At 40.6% G+C, this 18561-nt stretch overlaps 1 protein-coding gene and 1 long non-coding RNA gene across 4 annotated transcripts in view; one reads left to right on the top strand and one right to left on the bottom strand.

The window, feature by feature from the left end:
- Nucleotides 1–15034, top strand: part of castor2 (cytosolic arginine sensor for mTORC1 subunit 2) — a 27459-nt gene extending 12425 nt beyond the window's left edge. For all 3 annotated transcript variants that reach the window (XM_085289798.1, XM_085289799.1, XM_085289797.1), the window contains 8 exons: nucleotides 1576–1646; nucleotides 3270–3463; nucleotides 6272–6404; nucleotides 7761–7884; nucleotides 9475–9585; nucleotides 10531–10613; nucleotides 11647–11741; nucleotides 12277–15034. In XM_085289798.1, coding sequence (XP_085145924.1) covers nucleotides 1576–1646; nucleotides 3270–3463; nucleotides 6272–6404; nucleotides 7761–7884; nucleotides 9475–9585; nucleotides 10531–10613; nucleotides 11647–11741; nucleotides 12277–12339 — 874 coding nt within the window. In that variant the 3' untranslated portion in view covers nucleotides 12340–15034. The remainder of the gene's footprint in view (nucleotides 1–1575; nucleotides 1647–3269; nucleotides 3464–6271; nucleotides 6405–7760; nucleotides 7885–9474; nucleotides 9586–10530; nucleotides 10614–11646; nucleotides 11742–12276) is intronic.
- Nucleotides 1–18561, bottom strand: part of LOC146566213 (uncharacterized) — a 20276-nt gene extending 1715 nt beyond the window's left edge. The window contains exons 1-2 of the long non-coding RNA XR_014894189.1: nucleotides 18432–18561; nucleotides 15088–15164 (exon numbers count right to left, since the gene is read on the bottom strand). This is a non-coding gene — a long non-coding RNA (uncharacterized LOC146566213). The remainder of the gene's footprint in view (nucleotides 1–15087; nucleotides 15165–18431) is intronic.

Raw genomic sequence — 18561 nt, 5'->3', positions numbered from 1 at the left:
AGTTTGACTATGTGCATATCTCCTCGGAGATTGGTTAGAGCAGCAGTTAGTACTGTTTCTTCACAGCAAGATCAAACCTCCTGGTTGGCTGGAGCCTTCCTGTGTGGAGTGTGCATGTTCCAGGCTGTGTGAGGTCTCTCCGGGTTCTTTGACGTCCTCCTACTGTCCAAACACATGTATGTTTGGTTAACTGATGATTGGAATTTTGCCGTAGGTGAGGCTGCAAAGTGCTTAAGTGCAGTACCGTGATGTATGATTATGTGTGAAAAAGGTAAATGTGGCTTATAGTGAAGAGCACTCTGAGTGGTCAAATAAGATTAGAAAAGTGCTAAACAATAAAAGCTGGTCCATTTCATGCTGCATCCATAATATGAATTAGCATGGCATTTGCCCAGTGCTCTGGTGGGATGAGTCAGACACGTTGACCCTGAGGGCACTGAGCTCTGCGTGTGTGGGGGAGAAAAAGCTTTTCCAAATCTGTTTTTAGGCAGTAGCCAAACATTTTAAGTGTTTAAATCAGATATGACTGAGGATTTCTTGGAAAATAGCTACTCAGATCATTATCAAGACTCAGCTCAGTGGCACAACTTGCTTTTAAGACTTTGTCTCCACTGTTGTTGTGCTGAAATTATGCTTGTGCAAGTTTTTCATGAGGTCATTGCAAGTTGCAGTAAGTCAGGTAAATTATAAGTCCAAGACACAAACGTCAGCTGGCTTGTGGTCTGTGTAGAGGTGGTCAGTCAGCAAATTCACTTCTTTTAATCGCATAGTGACCAAAGATTCTTTATATAATTTCCAGTAAATGTTTGTGTGAATCTACAGCTACACTGGCCTTTTATGAGACTTTAATTCTCACTGTTAAAGAAACCAAACTCTTAGACAGATAAACCAAAGCTAAAATGAAATGATTTTAATTCCAAACACTTATACCAAAGTTGTATATGTATATGTATGGCCTAAAACGTACTTACAGATAAGGTTTTTAAGCTAAATGGGATAAAATGGGATTTCTGTCAGATATAGATGTTTTGAGCTCATAGCCTCAGTATATTTTGTGCATTTAAAAACATCTCTGAATCACGGAGATTCCTGTCAAAGCAAAATTTGCCTTTGTCTGTTGGAGAGGGGTAAAGCTGCCCAGCACTTTATTAATCACTGGGTTTGTGAGCCTCATATTCAATAGAAGATGATGAAGACATGCATTGGTCCTTGTGGGTGTTTATTTAAAGGGGACCTAATATAATTTTTTTCCTTATTTTTTTGTAATGATGGTGGATGGTCAAATTAAACATGGTCAAAGTTTCAAATAATCACATAAGCATTTGTGATTAGATTGTGCCAAATGCTCAGTTTGAGACAGATTTTTCTGTGTTTACTGACTTTAATACCCTTCTGCACTTATTTTATACCCAGAAGCACTACTTTGTACAGTCTATAGGTTAATTCCACATGATGTGTGTGTTTATAGTGTGAGGAAGGAGAAACAGTGAGAGATTATTAAGATTATTTTAAAACTTTCCACATATATTCTCCACTGTTTGATCTGCTCTCCCTTTTCTTTTCCCTCCAATTTAGATGCAAGTTTTTCAGTTTGACAGAGACTCCAGAGGACTATACCATCATCGTCGACGAGGAAGGATTTAAAGGTGAGCCTCGCTTTGTGGATACTAATCTTTGAAGTCACTGTGGCAACCAGAGACCAGGCGGCAAGAGAAGGTCGCATTGTGTAATCTATGATTCTCACCAGCACCGCGCGGCTTCAGCTGACACTGTTTGAGCACACTTTGTCATTATAGATGTGAGGCCAAGCTGCTGCTCGCTGTGTTGGCTGAGTGAGTGAATCCGTGTCATTACACACCCTTCTCCAGGGTGACCCTCCTTAGTTACCCTGGAGACTACAGGCTATTTGTTGCGTAACTGGTGCAGGTATTTTCTACTGGTGGCTGGCTCTGTGGGTTATTGTCTTTCTTATATTGAACTGAACTACATTGTGAAATTAAATCATACTGGAAACCCCCAAGAAGATGCATACTATATATCCTTATGCATGTTGATTATGGACAATTAGTCCCTAATTAGCCCATGAGTGCACAACCCAGTTCAGTCCACATGTCTTGGGTAGATCATACTTTGTATGTTGTAAATTATATTTGGACATGGATGCAGTTTTGGTAACTTTGCCTCTTTTCACCGTCACAGTAGCTTTTAAATCAAACCACCAACATGCGGTTTAAGTCTAGACTTTCAGCTTTTATTTGAGGGGTTTAACAAAAGTATTACATAACAGTTTAAAAATTGCAGCCATTTTTATACACAGTCCCGCACAGTAATTGGACATTTCACTCATGGGAGTATCATTGCCAGGTGAGCCCTGTTCTCTTTTTTACTTGAATCGGAACTCACCTAGCAACTAAAAGTTATGCTTTATTAGCCTTATTTCCTTTGGGATTAATAAAGTATTTCTAAAAGGTTTATATTGATTCTGGGTTTAAAAAAATAAAGCCAGCTCTTCTTTTTACCAGATGTGTTGCCCCCTAATGGCCATTAGAAAGAAGTCCAGCTCTTCTTTCTCCATGAGAAAATGACCCTACTTCTCACTTGTGCTATGACTGCATTAAACACTTTGTGTCGAGATAGTGGTAGTCTTAAGTTTTCTTTAACAACTATGAGCAGATTCAGAGTTAAATAGAGGATGCTTTAGTGCATTGACGTCTTATTTACACAGTCTGTGGTTCTTACCTGCGGGGTTCATTATTTTATCCCAGTCACTGGTGTAAACACAACCGTGGCTTCTCTGTGTTGAAGTCATTAGACAGCTACAGGCACCAGTGACAGGATAATGATAAATGTTAAAGCTCAGAGTTATAATGGCTCAAGAAGACTAAGAAAGTCATCAAGGCACAAATCTGACTCACGAATGACTCAGAAAGGGAAATGCTGGTCTAATATTTAATGCTTTTGCTCTGTGACCTTACCTCAAAGCTGTTAAAAGTATCATATTCCTAATCAGTCAGAAATAAAACTGTATTTATTATGCAAAAGTGAGTACATTACAGATCAAAAAAAGAAAGAAATGAGTGCAGATGAAAACTACTGATACCCAGCTTGTTTTCTTTTTATTCCAAAGAGGTTGTTGGTAAAGATTAAATCCATCCATCTGTGTTGCTGCCTCTATGAAACAATCTGTCTCAAATCTTAACCATTAAATTTTGTGACAGCCAAACAACTGTACCAGCTCCACTCCCAATTGTTTCTGATTTCATTTCCAGAGCTGCCCCAGTCGGAGCACATCAGCGTTGCCGACGCCACGTGGGTGGCCCTTAACGTGGTGTCAGGAGGTAGCAACACATCCACTTCACAACCCATAGGAGTCACCAAAATCGCTAAATCAGTCATCGCACCACTGGCCGACCACAACATTTCTGTTTTCATGCTGTCGACGTATCAGACGGACTTCATCCTGGTGAGTGTGAATATTGTTCATGTCAAGGTTCTGTGTGTGAATGGTGTGGGTCTCGACAGCCACGTGATGCTCTCAAAAAAATGACTCGACACACGGCTCGAGGGGCTGGAGTTATCCCAATTGACATCAACCAATACCATAGGATTAAAAAAATGGGTGTAGTCTCTGAGAAAGGTTGGCACAGAAGCCCCTTAAATATCCTTTCTAATAACCAGCAGGGGGCGTTTTGCACAACAATTTATGACCTCGAAACTAGTTTTGCACTATGGTTTCATGTAGAGTACAATAGACAATATGTTTTTGGGGTGAGGCTTCTGTCAGTTTCACAATTAGATCTTCCCTTCATTCTTCCACACTATCTTTTGTCCTGTCTCCCTCCCCCTCACTCCCCACTGGTTGCAGCAGCCTCCCCTTCCTGAGCCTGATTCTTCCGGAGGTTTCTTCCTGTTAAAAGGGAGTTTTTTCTTCCCACTGTCAACAAGTGACTGTTAATAGAGGGTGGTCTGGTTCTCTCTGCAGTAGTGTAGAGGTTTACCTTACATTTTAAAGCGCCTTGAGCAGAGTTTTGCTGTGACTTGGCGCCTAATAAATAAAATTGAACAGAAATCAAGAACCAAGATGGTGATGCCAAGTCCAAGTTGAGACTTTAAAGTGGGACTTTACAAACCCATGACATCATGGTAGCCCATCTTTTGTATATAGTTGTTGGATGAGAGGCAATACACAGCTGTATACACTGAACAGGCCATCACTCCATCACATGCTGAGCTAAATCAGAAGTAAACTGTTTGTAGTACCATCCTCTGATCTCACAGGTATTTTAATGGCGATAAGTAGAAAAACAGCACTAGCAACTGCTGCAGTGAGAGCCGCCTCTCCGCTGCTTATTTGCATGCTCAGTGGGAACCACTGGGATGCATTTTAATTGATATGAATCCAGACTGTGCTTCAGGTATCATGACAGCACTTGACCTCACACAGCCCCCCTCCCCCGTCTGTCAGAGTGAACTGAAAGTGCAGTTTCTTTTTCAGTTCTGTTTAGTAAAGATGATTGTGTGTTATGAGCCAACAGTTGATCTGCTTCTTAGCATGCTCGGTGTGTTGCATTATTTGTCTTTTATGCAACTCCTGGCAGCACAGTTGTTTACATCTACAGTGCCTGATATGAAAAAGCAATAACCTTGGATATAGTGTACCTTGCACGGCCCCACTTCTTTTGATTTAGGATGAAATCCTTTCTCATGCCTTTTTGGCTACAGGGAGTCTTTTTTCCTTTCTTTTTTTATTGCCTTGCATTAATGGAAAAACAAGGCCTGCTGACCAGCTTCAGCATGTTCATGAAAATGGAAAAAAAACAAAAAACCTGTCCTGATGTTGATAATCTGTTATATAAAGGGGATCAGCAGATCAGCCTCTTGCTGGAATTTAAGGTATCATACTCGGGGCATGCTTCCTGTCTCGACACAGGCTCCTTCCCACTGTCCTAATTGTTGGTATATAAGATGAAAAGAGGTAAAGAAAACGTCCAACACTGACCTTGTCATCCACACCCACAAGCCATCTCCTACCTTCATTTCACTCTGTGTTTCATTGCATTACTGAATCCCTCAGCAGGCCAAAAGACAAACCAGCTTAAGATGTTTTATTTTTTCACTGCTATGATCTTTTGTGTTACATAAAGCGGTAAAGCCTGACCCAAATGTTGAATACACCCATTTCAACAGAGCAACAAGCATCCTGACTGAGTCAGTCTGCTCAGATCTGCCACACACACCAGCTTCTCAGGAGCAACAATTACAAGAGTGACAGCTAATACGCCAATTAAATTCGTGCTGCCACCCTTCCCACCTTAAACAGAGATCAGCTTAGTTTTAATTAGAGACAGCAAAGTTAAAGAAATATAAATATTAATTGCTTCATTACCATAATAATTTTGGTGGCTTTTTCTCTGCCCCTGCTGTCAGCAATTAGTTTCTAAGAAATCTGGAAAACTAATTTCCTTGAAATTTGCTGTGAAAAGTTCTGGCTCCCCGAGGTCTTCTTGACCCTTTCAACTTAATCTTCCAATTCTCCACAATACATATCAAAGCCACATGCTCGTGAACCCCGCTCTTAATGCAATTACACAAGGACCAAAAAATGCAAAATGCATTTGAGTGAGTCATATCATGATGATCTGATTAGACTGTAACAATAATCATCTTAAATGCATTGGCTCATGGCCAGTTCTCGCTTTTCATGTCTTTCTTGGTCTGTTTGCGTTTCAATTTGCTTTGTTTTCCACTTCTAACCGTTGTATGCTCCTTTGCTTTATGTTGCACATGTTTACCTTCGTGTATGAAAAGAGCTCAACAAATAAACCTGCTTTGACATATTGCTCAGCCCTAATGATGCAGGACGGCATGGTTGGCATAAGAGGCAAAGATCCATGTTCCATTTTGTCCGCCCATGCTAATACTCAGAACTAAAGGCTGTGTTTAAAGCAAAGAATGCAGCTTTACTGTCTTCTCTGCTCCTCCTCAGAACATATAAATCTGGCTGAATATGAACAGCCCAATCCCATTTTCTGCTCATTATCAAAAGCCATTTTGTAGGAAGTCATTAAAAGCAAATGTAGATTAGGCAAGCAAGAGAGTGGGCACACTGAAAATAAATGAAAGCATTTCATTAGAAAAAAGCTCGGGCTAGGAGAATAAGAGTGGGATTTCCCATCAAACGATTTCTCTGAAAATTCATCGACATTTCTTTCCTGTTACATATTCAGCATTTACTCTTGACCTCTGAACTCGTTCATGTTGCCGTCCCCAGGTTCGAGAGCGAGACCTCCCGATGGTCATGCACACTCTGTCTTCCGAATTCACTTTGTTTCGAGTGGTCAACGGGGAGACTGTTGCTGCTCACAATCTGGGGGTGACCAATGGCTTTGTGAAACCAAAACTAGGTAAGAGTTAACAAAATAATTCAATATTTCTGTCTAGAGAAAAGCTTAATGCTTTCACCCTGCCTTTAACAGCCTTTAATGTGGACTGACATTTCAATATTTCTGCCAACTTGAGGGGATCCATGGCCAATACTTGGGCCAAGACGTCCAGGTTACTGGTCATTGTTTATTAACACGGATCCATTTTTAAAAAGCCAAATTGTCGCCACTGTGTGGTTTTGAGATTACATCTGCACAAATGCAATCTGCAATGCGATTGGACGATAGTGTATTGATACTGAGATCTCTGTAATCGGAAATGGGTTTTGCAAAGCACTTACAAAATGTTTTCAGACTTGTTTCTTCAACGTAATAATCTCTGCATATTAATTTGTGCTGTTTCACAGACATTAAAGTGGACCCATTATGTTAATTTCCAGCTCCATTTTTTTTTCTTGGAATCTATTAAAGTATCTCTTTAAAACAAACCTTATATAGTACAACCTCAGTTCATTCAAGCCATTATGACTCCGTTCTTTCTCCCTTTGAGACCACTTTCTTTCGATTGGCTGCCCCTCGTGCACAGAATGTTAAAACAGCAGGTGGGTGGGGCTTCTGTGCTCACACCCACAGATCACCATATTAACATCCGCTCTCAGTGGCTCAGTGGTTAAGTGTTTACTGCACGCTGAAGCCTGTCCTTGTGGCCCACATTTACAGTATTTAATATGAGCATCAACGACTGGAACAGCATGTATGTAATATAATATAATCTGGCCCCCTTTAAGACTAGTCCTGGATTAAAAGAAAATTTAAATGTTTCCACTACAGGAAATGGGATATAAAATCTATAAAATGGGATTAAAATGTAATTATGCTTGTTTCTCAGCCCTGAAATAATACTACATTTGTTGTGGATTTGTTTTTATTACGGGTGAGATGCTTACATTTTAAGTTTATATATAAATAAATGCGTAAACTTTTTCAGCATTGTTTAAATATAAAATGTGCAAACATATACATCAAATTGTGTCTAATTAACCTTAATGTTTAAAGGTTTATTTATGATTGTAGAAACGGCTGTTGGATAATCTCCACTAAAGCTCCACTTAAGTGCACTGTGGTGCTTTCAATTACACAGCACACAGTCTTTATTGCTGTTCATACAATTTGTGTTTTGTTCCTGTTGGTGTACAAGCTGAGCTTGAAAGCTCCTTCTTAATGTTGGCAAATGCAGTTTTCAAGCTCACTTTTTCACCCAGCACAGACAAGGGAAGTCTAAGCTCAGATGAATGGAAAAAGGATGATCAGAAAATGTATTGCCATGTAGTCTTTTATTAAGAAGCCTCCTAAGCCCTCATGTATTATCTTTTTCAGTGCCCCGTCCTATCATTCACCCCTTATCCAGTCCCAGCAACATGTTCTGTGTGACCAGCCTGGACCCAGACACACTGCCCTCTGTGGCCACTCTGCTCATGGACGTCATGTTTTACTCTGGAGGGTAAAACATTTTATTACTTCATTAAGGCCCTGAAGGCCTTTTGCATGTTTTGCATGTTGCCAGGATTCCACTCAATCACTGAGAACATTAGGACAGCATCTCTTTATAGTCTATTAATCAAATGTAGGATGTTACTTAAAAGGGATAAAACAGAAATTTAGCTCATTAAGAGAAGTTTGGCCACAGTGGAAAGTAGTATTCAGTTTTTTTGTTATCTAATTATCTAAGTTAATCTAAAGTTATCTGATGTCTTCTGCTGGAGCCTTGTCAAGTCTGAAAAATTATCTTTACTGCCTTGAATTATATAAAAGGGTAAAATTCAGGAAAGCTTATTTTCTCGAGAATAGAAGACTATTTTCACTTTCATTTCCTAGACAAGGAAGGAAAAATTAGGAGATGCTAAATGGTGGCATTTTGGGAAAATGTTCTGGAGCTCAGCCCACACATGAGGCTCAGTGTCAGAATGTGTTGACCTGTGATGCATCAATTTGAACCCTTCTTTCATCTTTTATATTTTTCACACATTAATCATCTTCGTGTAAGTGCAGCACCAGAGCGTAAGACTAACCCCACACAATAATGAGAGAATAGTGTAAAATGATTCCATCCATTGTGTGTTAGTCTGCATAATTTGAGGGTTGTTTTTTATACATATATGTTGTGTGCAGTAATACTTTAATTAGAGACCTTTTTGGTCCTGTCAAAGCAGGCATTAACAATGACTGCTTTATTCCACTTAAATGAGGCAATTTTAAGGCCTTTCAAGGTGTTTTGTGTTCGTTCACTGAAATGGCTCACTAGGATACTTTAGAAATGTAAATTACAGCACTTTTTCAATGGGCATTTTCTTATTTTCTGGCTTTTGACAGTCAAAACACCTGCTGTGAAATAGCTCTATAAACTAAAGGGGGGAAAAAAGGAAGTCCCAGTCCACGTTGTTGCACTGCCACCATCTCTGATTATTAAATCAGTGTTGGTGTGGCTTCTCTGAGTTGAAAGTCCAGCTTGACAGGGCAATCAAATTGAAATTCTAGCTTCCGATTTCAAATGGAATATGCCATAAAGTTTTTTTAAAAAAGCAAGAAAATATAGGATTTGTTTTCCTCCTTAGAAACAAGATCGAGAGGTACTCAGATTCCCATACTTGGGGCAGCAACTCCTCACTGACCCAGATTGGATATTCCACACTTTGGACATTTAGTGATTTTTCGCCGCTCGACTGAAGGGCCTTTATCACAGGCCCCGCCCACTTAATGTCTCTAGCTGTAGTTGCTTGAAGATGTCAAATGTCTTCCACTTTCTATGGTCTCTGATGGACACATTCGAGCGAATCGCTTCCAGTGTGTACATTGTTTAACAGATAGCAGTTCTATGACCTCATCAACTCTCACTGTTAGCATTGTTAGGGAACCCAAGGACAACATTGCACACAGGCACGGACTTCAAAATCTTCCTTTTTTTTAAATGGAAAACCCTGAGTTCTTCAAACAGAAACCAGTCTACCTACTCAAGCTGTTAGGCAACACAGAGAGAAATTAATCAAAGTGTCACAGGTCCAATCAAAAACTGTATTGTTTTTGTCTTTGCCAGGCAAAAAGAGTCTGGAGCATCCAGTGAAGACTCAAACCACATCCGCTTCTTCTCCTTCTCCCTGATCGAGGGCTACATCTCTCTGGTCATGGATGAACAGACCACACAAAGGTAGAAGAAAAACACCCACCACTCAACATTTCATGTGCACTGCTGTTGTGTAATTAACTACACTTGTTCTTTCAAGGTTTTGTTGTCTGTTAATCCCCACTAAAAGGACAGCTTGTATTCATGCAGGGGAGTGCGTTTCTGATTGTTGTTTGAGGTGGTGATTAGTTTGTTGCTAGGCAATAAGCAGAGCTATCGGGTGTATTGCACATAAGTCACAGTGGGTTTCAGTCTGACTCATCTACTCCCTTAGTTTCTAACAGTGTACACTAATTAAGCAGGAGGGCCATCAAGGAACTTGAGCAGCTGCAGGTCCCACATGGTTTCTCCTGTGTTAGCATCTGATCAAAGGCTGCCAATGAATAAAAAAAGGTCCGCATTATATTGGTTAGTAACCTCTTCAATCCATGTGGAAGTAAAATAACAACTGGAGTGAACTTGAATTGTTAAGTTTAGATTTTGTTTCTGCAGCATGTAGGTCAGCAATGTCCCTACGTTTTATGTAAGACCGAATGTGTTGCCTTAAAGGGATGGGTCACCCAAATTACTCTGCCTTACAATGGCTCTTTTCTTCAGTGCAGCGGGGTGCACAGCAGAAACAGACTTTAGCTGTTTTTGCACTGTGCTGAGTGGCTAGTGGCTTCTTCTGATGCACCTTTATCTGCTAACCATGCCTGGTGCCATAATTTGTTAAGTAAAGCAAAAAAAGGTCAAATAAAGCCACTCTTGGAAAACATTTAAAGATGACAGAGTTAATGAAATACTGGAACTGAATGATTTAATACTGTGTTTATGTCTTATTATTGGTAACAATTCAGAAATATAGAAATTGTATGACCACACTTGTGTTGCATAAGTGAGTAACTTAACCAGCCTTTATGTGGTACAATTGTATTTTAATAAATACTGAAGCTAATATAATTGTTCTGTTTTTTTTTTTTCTTCCAGGTTTCCAAACAATGTACTTTTTACCAGTGCCTCTGGTGAGCTTTGGAAAATGGTTCGAATTGGAGGGCAACCTTTAGGATTTGGTGAGTATTTTTGTTGCTGTAGTAATGGATAGAAGCAGGCCACATGCTACTACAGATTGATGCCAACAAAGCACATGTTCAAGTATCAAGATCAGCGTTGTCAGAACTGGTTTGACAACCATCCCAGTGTGTAGTTAACAGTCTTTAGCATTAAAAAGGTGGTTCACTTTTTACCAGGGTAGATTGCCATACTAACTGCAGGTTATACCTGAGATAAAAGATTAACAGGTATGAAACCACCACTGAAAACTGTGTCACTGTTCCTGGAAGATCTAAAGTCTTTATCTAACCCTAAACAGACAATAAAAAAAGACTATTTCCAGGAACTTTTTCCTGTTGCCTTTAATGTATGATCCTAAAACAAGACACCTATTTGTACTTGTAGGTTAAACCTATGTTTAAATTATATTTTTTGTATTCATTTCTTTTTTGCTGTGAGACCATTAAACACCAGGGCAGCAGGTGAAAGTACAAAACTGCACCTGTCTTACACACACCTGAAATTTCATGGAGTAGTAATAATCTGTCAGATTCCCCCCGTGCATAATGCTGCGATACTGAGAAGTCTGTGAACTTACAGTTATTTGTATTTTTGTCGGCTTTCCTTCCTGGCTTCAAATAAATGAAATTTTATTATTGCTGACCAAATATGTGGGTGTAATCCTATAGTTTTCCTCCCAGACACACTCAGACTGCTGAGACAAATCTGCAGCAGCTGTGTTGTTTTATAGTTTTCCTTTGTAAAGTCGGTAGACCTTCTCATTTTTCTGTTTGGTTAGAGGCTTATGTTAGTTGATAACCACCTTCATATAACAGCTTACCTGAGCATCAATAATCAGGCTAAGTGAAGCCTTAGCAGACAAAAAAAAAAGCCAGAATTTCACAAGAAGACCTCAGACCTGGCTGCTCTAATCAGGATAATAAGTGTTATCATGATTAATGTGTATTGTATTTATCAACATGCTTTAATGAGTTGTAGAGTGGTTGTGGGGCCTGTTGAGAGGTTAAAGAGTGTGTTTTTAATGGTCTGCAGATGAGTGCGGCATCGTGGCTCAGATATCAGAACCGCTGGCGACGGCTGACATTCCAGCTTACTACATTAGCACCTTCAAGTTTGACCACGCCCTGGTAAGAAACAGTTTCTACTGCATATGTTTGGTTTGTAATCAACTTGTTTGTAATTGTTGGGCTGTTTGGTTAGTCTAACCAGTTCATGACACCATGATAGACTGTATATAAAAGATGGACATGCATAGCACATCTGGGTCTGTAGAGTGAAGCCAGTGCAAAGGTGTCTTTAAACTTGCATTCTTTCCAGTGGCCAACAGGGGGTCGCTTGTCTAATTTGTATAGAAGTCTTTGGGAAAATGGCTTTGTGACTCCAGTAAACTCTTTCTTATTGACTTAATTCACTAGTTTCAAGTCAAGATTTTTAGTTCTTGCTTTTCACTTCCAGAAAACCTTCAACTCGAGGCTTTAAGAAGACACTAGGCACTGATCGTAGCAACTACGTCCATCTTTTATATACAGTTTATGGCATCAGCATAGGCTCTAAGCAGCTGGAGAGAAACTGTTTCAGCTTTTTCAGATGTTTTTGGGGCCATCAAAAACAAATGAAAATACAATCAGAAAGTTCTAATCAGTTACTTTGCGTCTTCTTCAGGTTCCTGAAGAAAACATCCAAAGTGTCATTGGCGCACTGCGGACTGAGAGTGCTGCACAGTGAAGGAAGCTGGAGAAAGCGATGACGACTACCATCTCCAAAGTCATTTTGTTTAAAAAGTTTATCATGTCCAAAAAGTGCCAAGAGCTTGCTAGCGGACTACTGTGGGTCAACTCTGAAAGGAAGGACGGAGGGAGAGAGGAGGGTGACAGTGTGTTAGGGAAGCCTTTGTTACTCAACCATTTTCTTTACCCCCCCAACTACTCTTTGCCTTCCTTCGTGCCCAAGTCCCCTCCACCTCCACGCTCTGGTAGTTTTTGCATTAGTTTACCAAACTGTCTCTTTTCTTCTCTAAAGCTGCTTCTTCCCACTCCCTGACCCTCCTGAGCACCCTACTGTATTAGTTACATAATTCCTCTCATGGAAAGATGACGAATGTACTCTCAAAGCAAAATAATTATTATATATAGTTATCAAATTCTCCTTTTTTGTTTGCTTTGTTTTTCCACAGGTCATTTTTCTCAGTGCCAACATGTATGAATGCCTAAACCGATGCCTTTGTCTAAAATACTGCACATGTGCAATTGAAGGAGACAGCCAGCGTTGGCGCTTGTTTTTGCTTTTTAGTCATCGTTGAACGTGTTTTAATCATCGATCTGACTATTGAAGTCCCCCAGACTTAAAATCAGTCTGGCGAAACGTGAAGTGAATCATTTTTTTTGTGCATTTAATAAGTTACATCCATGCACACTGTGAGCAATATGATCGACGGGCCAATCAGGATCCGTAGATTTGATTATTTTCAGCGATTTGGCTGATAGGCGTCATTTTTGTGAGAGGTTGTTGATTTATTTGATTTTGGATAGGATATAGAAAGTTCCCAGTTGACGTATTCTTAATAACTTCTCCCACAGTGTCACAATCAGTTCAAAACGTCTCTGAGCCATTCCCATCAGCCTCTTCTGCACACTGTTTGTTACCTGAAATGGTCAACATGGTGCTCATTAGACCTCTGAAACACTATCACGTGAGCATTACAACCACTCCCACACTAACCACTATGTGCCAAATTTAGGGTCAGTTTGCCACAAAATTAAATTTAAGTCTGTACCGTCTTGTGAGGGTTTTAAATTAGCTCTAAATTGTTATTTCTCTTTGTTCATATTGTGTCAGTTAATCTAATTTAAAACATAAAAATTGCACACTGAAATCAATCTGGGTTTTCCTTTTTTTATGGAGGGTCGAAAAGTGTTGATTAAAAACTCCATCCAGCCATTCTCTTCCACTTATCCTCCTCATCTTTCAAACTGAGTGAGTATTAATCAGTGGACGTGAAGAAACTGATTTTAATTGGTTTAGTTTGTATTAAAAAAAAATAAGAATACAAATTTAAAAATGCAAAAAATAGCCATTAAAAAGTGTAAAGCTGGGCATACACTGTGATTTTTTGGCCCATTTTGAGACTATTTTTCACTCGTGCGACCGTCTTGGGGATCGGCCTGAGTTTAGCCTTAATCCTGTGTCGTGGATTGTGTAGTATACCTGAGAAGCGATTAACACCTCACTTCATGTTACCAAGCTAAAGGTCACGTCAGAGCATCCTGACCTATGAATTTCTAACCTCTGCGATTCAGTCACACAGTTTGAGCGCAAGCTGAATAACGCGACTGAAAGAAATCGCACAGTGTATGCCCAGCTTTAGTAAAATACTCAGTGCAGATCTATACCAGGCACATAAAATTTCAAATTACCTTTACAATCTTCCTCGTACCCAGAAATATATCTGAAACTCCAACTGATATTGATTCGATTGATGGATTAAAAAAAAAAAAAAAAAAAAAAAAAACGAAACCCCGAAGATAATCTTTTGAGGTGGATTCGTGATCCCACCACATCGCATTAACTTTACAATGCAGGTCTGTGTTCAAAAGTATGAAAGTAGAGGCTGCGGGGGGACAGGAGGGAGCGGCTAGCTCCACCCTGTCAATACTTCAAATAAGCGCGTACCAACAACACTGAACACGGTAAAAATAACAGAAGTTCCTCCACGAGCATCTGTCTCATTTAAAGAAACCGTTCACTACTAAATAGTTGCTTTTGATGGCAATCGTACCAACAGCATGACCCGTTTTCCAACCTTGTACTGCCAAAAACTCTCATGTTTGAGAGCAATTACGCCGACACTTTCCAGTGACCGTGTTGCTCACAGTGTGCATTGGAGTGAGAAACGCTGAAAAGATTTGCATCGACACTAGTAATAAATTACTGAGCCACTTCCATGAGCTAGAATAATGTCAGTGCAAGTGTGCTAACATAAGCTACGGTTCACACAGGGGAAGGAAGGTTACACTCCGAGCCCTGGTGTCCATTTTGGTCTTGAAGCTGCCCCTCTCCTACTCCAGTCTGCACTTTAATGCAGGTCCCACCCCCACAGACCTGCTGTACTGATGTGAACCCAGAGAGGGCTCTTTTCTTTAGCTAGATCTTGTCCACATGGAACGATTTCTGTTGGTATTAACCGTTGGTGATGATGTTTTTCTTCCTTTTTGTTTTCTTCTCTTCACACCACCTTCCACCTATCTGCAGCCTCTCCTCTGATCACATTTGATTAGTAGATAATCTGTATTTATCAGTGTTAAAACATGAGGAAGGTGTTATTTCTTCTGATTGCATTTCAAAGAGAAAGCCTTTCATTTTGAAGCTTCTTTTGTGGGGGGGGGAATAAATGAAAAAAAAAAATAAACTAGCTGTTTTTTGAGCTGCTTGCGTGTTCACTTTTCACCCATGTGTCATTTTACTGTATTTACTTACCGACAGAGGGGCTGTGTACTCGAAGCAATAAACTAGTGATGTCGCCTCCCAATCTTGCCTTCAGAGCTCCAGTTTAGCTGTGAATGAGACACATTTTTTTAACACAAAAATGTATGAAGTGTAGCAGCCATGGATGAATTAAATTAGTGGATATCACATCCCCACTTGACGATGCTAAAGATCCGTGATGACATGCTGAGTCATCCCCCAGGTCTTGCACTCTTCACCTCTGAGTCAGGCTGGCTGGTGGCAGTTGACTCTTTTATCTGCCAACTTAACTGCCCTGTTAGCATTAGTCACTGAGTGGTGGTAGCTAATGCCAAGAGGGGACAAATTTTGTCTTCATTGCAGTATTTATTTATTTTGCTTTGCATTTTAATGAGTACTAAAATGAAGATAAAATTGCGTGTTCAACTCTCAGGGGTGCAGTTTCTTTGCATGATAAGGACCAGCATGAGGGCTGCCACAACTATGGGATTATCCACACTAGGAGAGCGCTGACTAAGCCCAAAGCACATGCGACATGTCCCCATGCTGGCAAAGATGGCTTTTGCACAGCATTACACACTCCTCTCCAAGTTTAGCATCCCAGTTTCGACAAAGGTTGAAGAATGGTCAAAAACCACCTGCCCATCTTCCCCGATTTGGTCTTTGAGCTAACGGCTTCATGTAGCAAAACCACTGTCTATCCATGTCACTGTACAGCACATAGACAGTACAGTGGAGGCTGGCTTAGACAACCCACCGCCTGTGGAGCCATTCCACAACCATGGAGTAGATGGCCACTCAGCACTTCCGACAAGCACCGCAGATTTTAAGCAACTTAGCTGGAGATAAAGGGCTCAGGCAGATAACTGCAGATGCAATGAGCTCGGTCACTGGGCTGCAGATGTACCAGATGATGTGCCTGGCAGAGAATTAGTCACTGGTTGGTTCCCCCAGGCAGCCAACTGGACCTAGCAGTGCCATCTCTGGCGGTGTGTGCTCCAGTCATTGAGATGAGAGCCTCCAAGTCAAGTTCTACACTAGCTGACCAGGACCAGAGTCCAGCTACAGGCCTTCACAGAGACCAGATGCCTAGAAAGAAGAAGCCTTAATCCACCTACGTTTTGTTCAGCATACACAAATGCTCCTTCATTGCAACTGTTAAGTCTGGGTGCATTAAAGGCTCTGACGACAAACAGACTTTCATGCCATTTGTCATTGTTCTGCTCCAATAAGAGTGCTTCCAACAAGCTGTGTGACTGTACATATTTCCTTGTGCAAATCAATACAAAATATCTACATTCAAACAATTGCAAATCATCAGTCTGCAGGTCACATAAACCAGATCAGGCAGGTGATGTCTTTCTCCACAGACACATGGGAGGTTAACGGTGCCTCACCTACAGTGCTACAAGTTAGCTGACTGCCTGCTCACCTCGGTGGCACGCTTGTGCCCTCTTTCTGTGAGTGGCGAGAATCATTGCTGCAGGTCACCAGTTAGCATAGAGCACCAACAGTTTTTCTTTGCTTCAGGGTTTCAGAGCATATTCCTCGAGGGGAATGGTAATCTCATGGACCCCTTATAAAGGGGTTCCTGTGAGGGATATTCATGATGCATGTAGTTGGTCATCACTGCATGCTTTTGTTTGGTTCAGTCTGCTGGACACGACGGCTCCTTCAGTGGTTAATTCGATCCTTTCTCCTGGGTCTGCCACGCTGCTCTATGGGGAGCATGTAAATGTCTCTTACTGCAGGAGCTGTACAGAATGACCAGACTGAAAGGGAACAATGTGTTATGACTATAACTTCTTATGTGTGAAAAACTAAGTACTTCCTATGAATCAGTAGCTTCTAGAATCACTAGCTTTTATTTTTGCACCGCTGGCACTGCTGCGTGTAATCTGAAAAACAAACATCGTGCAGACCAGAAGTGAAAGACGTCAGTCGTGTGCCTGCAATGACCCGCCAAGCGCAAACAGCAGCAGTGATGCTATCGAGATTTTCATCAACAGTCTTTGTTGCATCATTACGACAGCGCTCCAGCAGGGGTTTGTTTTCCACTGGTGAAAAGACGATTTTCAAACCCTCTCTGGGGTGTGACACACTCTGAGGGTTAATAAATATATATTTTAAAAAATAAAGATCGGTGTTAGCTTGCATTTGAAAATGAACATTTATTCCAGCAACTCTGAAGATCATTATAATCCTAGACTATGAGTCATAATGGTTTTTGTAACTCCATGATCCTTTATGATCTGCTATCTCAGAAAATGTCTTCAGAGAAGACAATTTGGGATGTTTCGGCCCTTTTCTCAAAAGTAAAACTTTCTTTCTTTACTTCTTTGTAAGAAGGAAAGTTAGGACAGATTCTGTGAAATATGCCTGTACATTTATGCCCCCCAGAGCATGAAATGTAGTCACTTTGGATTCTTACTTCTAGCTTCACATTTCTATAACTAATTTCTGATGTCAGGAAAGTCAGTCTAGTACAGATAGCCCAACACCTAAATCTCTATGTAGAGAGTAAAAGGTTACAGACCACAACAAAACACCAAAACGTGCCATTTTGAGTAGCAGTACTGGAAGATTTCCTCTGAAAATTCCCACTTTTGTGGAGAATATACGGAGAAGGGAAAAATGGCAAGATTTTACAGGCTTACACGTGTAGGCAGCTCAAAGGTGCCAAAGCCTACAGGTTGTCAAATGGTCACAGTGTCGTAGGCTGTACACATGACGTAGCGCACAAAGCTAACATCCGCTGTGACATCAGAAGGGTGCACGCATTCCGTTCAAAGCCAAATATCTCCATCTTTTATGTACAGTCTTCAGGTTACATCTAATGTTTGTTATCAGCTCATCACGAGCCATTAGCTGCTGGTCACATGAGAGACTTAAGCTACACAAAAGAAAGATATAAGCCCAAGGCTCAAGTGTTCCCGCCTAATCTGAGCCAGTGTAGGGAAAACCTCATCATGAGCTGCTATTTAGGTGGATCAACATTACTGACACTAATAAGTGTTTATAAAGTTATAAAACAAAGGCAGTTTTCTCACTGATTTCTATAAGAAATGGACTTCTTTTTGCAACGGGAGCCTCCTACTGGCCATTTCAAAGAATGCACTTCCTCACTGGCTTTACTTTTCAGACCTGGAAACCTACATCCATCTTATATATACAGTCTGTGGCTAAAATCTTTTTTTTTTTTTTTTTTTAAAGTGCATTGCTCTCCTCTCACCCCACTCTTCCATTCTTTGAACTTGATGCTAGCCCACACAGGTGCTATAATGAATGATCTATAGATGAATGATCTGATTTAAATTAGAACTTAAACACAGAAAACACATTAGTGCACACCCTACCTTTCCCTTGGTCCCTGTCTTCCTTGCTGGGCTTTTTCTTCCACAATGCCCACGCTCCACTCCAGCCTGCAGAAAATGGACAGCAATTGACAGCAGGGAAGACTGCAGGTATATCAGTTGTCTGTATTAT

Source organism: Mchenga conophoros, linkage group LG10, assembly GCF_057382185.1.
Source record: "Mchenga conophoros isolate Kocher_MC1m ecotype Shallow Benthic linkage group LG10, M_conophoros_male_GT1.1, whole genome shotgun sequence".
Taxonomy (NCBI): Eukaryota; Metazoa; Chordata; class Actinopteri; order Cichliformes; family Cichlidae; genus Mchenga; species Mchenga conophoros.
Note: the sequence above shows the minus strand (reverse complement) of the source record. Positions and strands in the feature narration are given on the sequence as shown.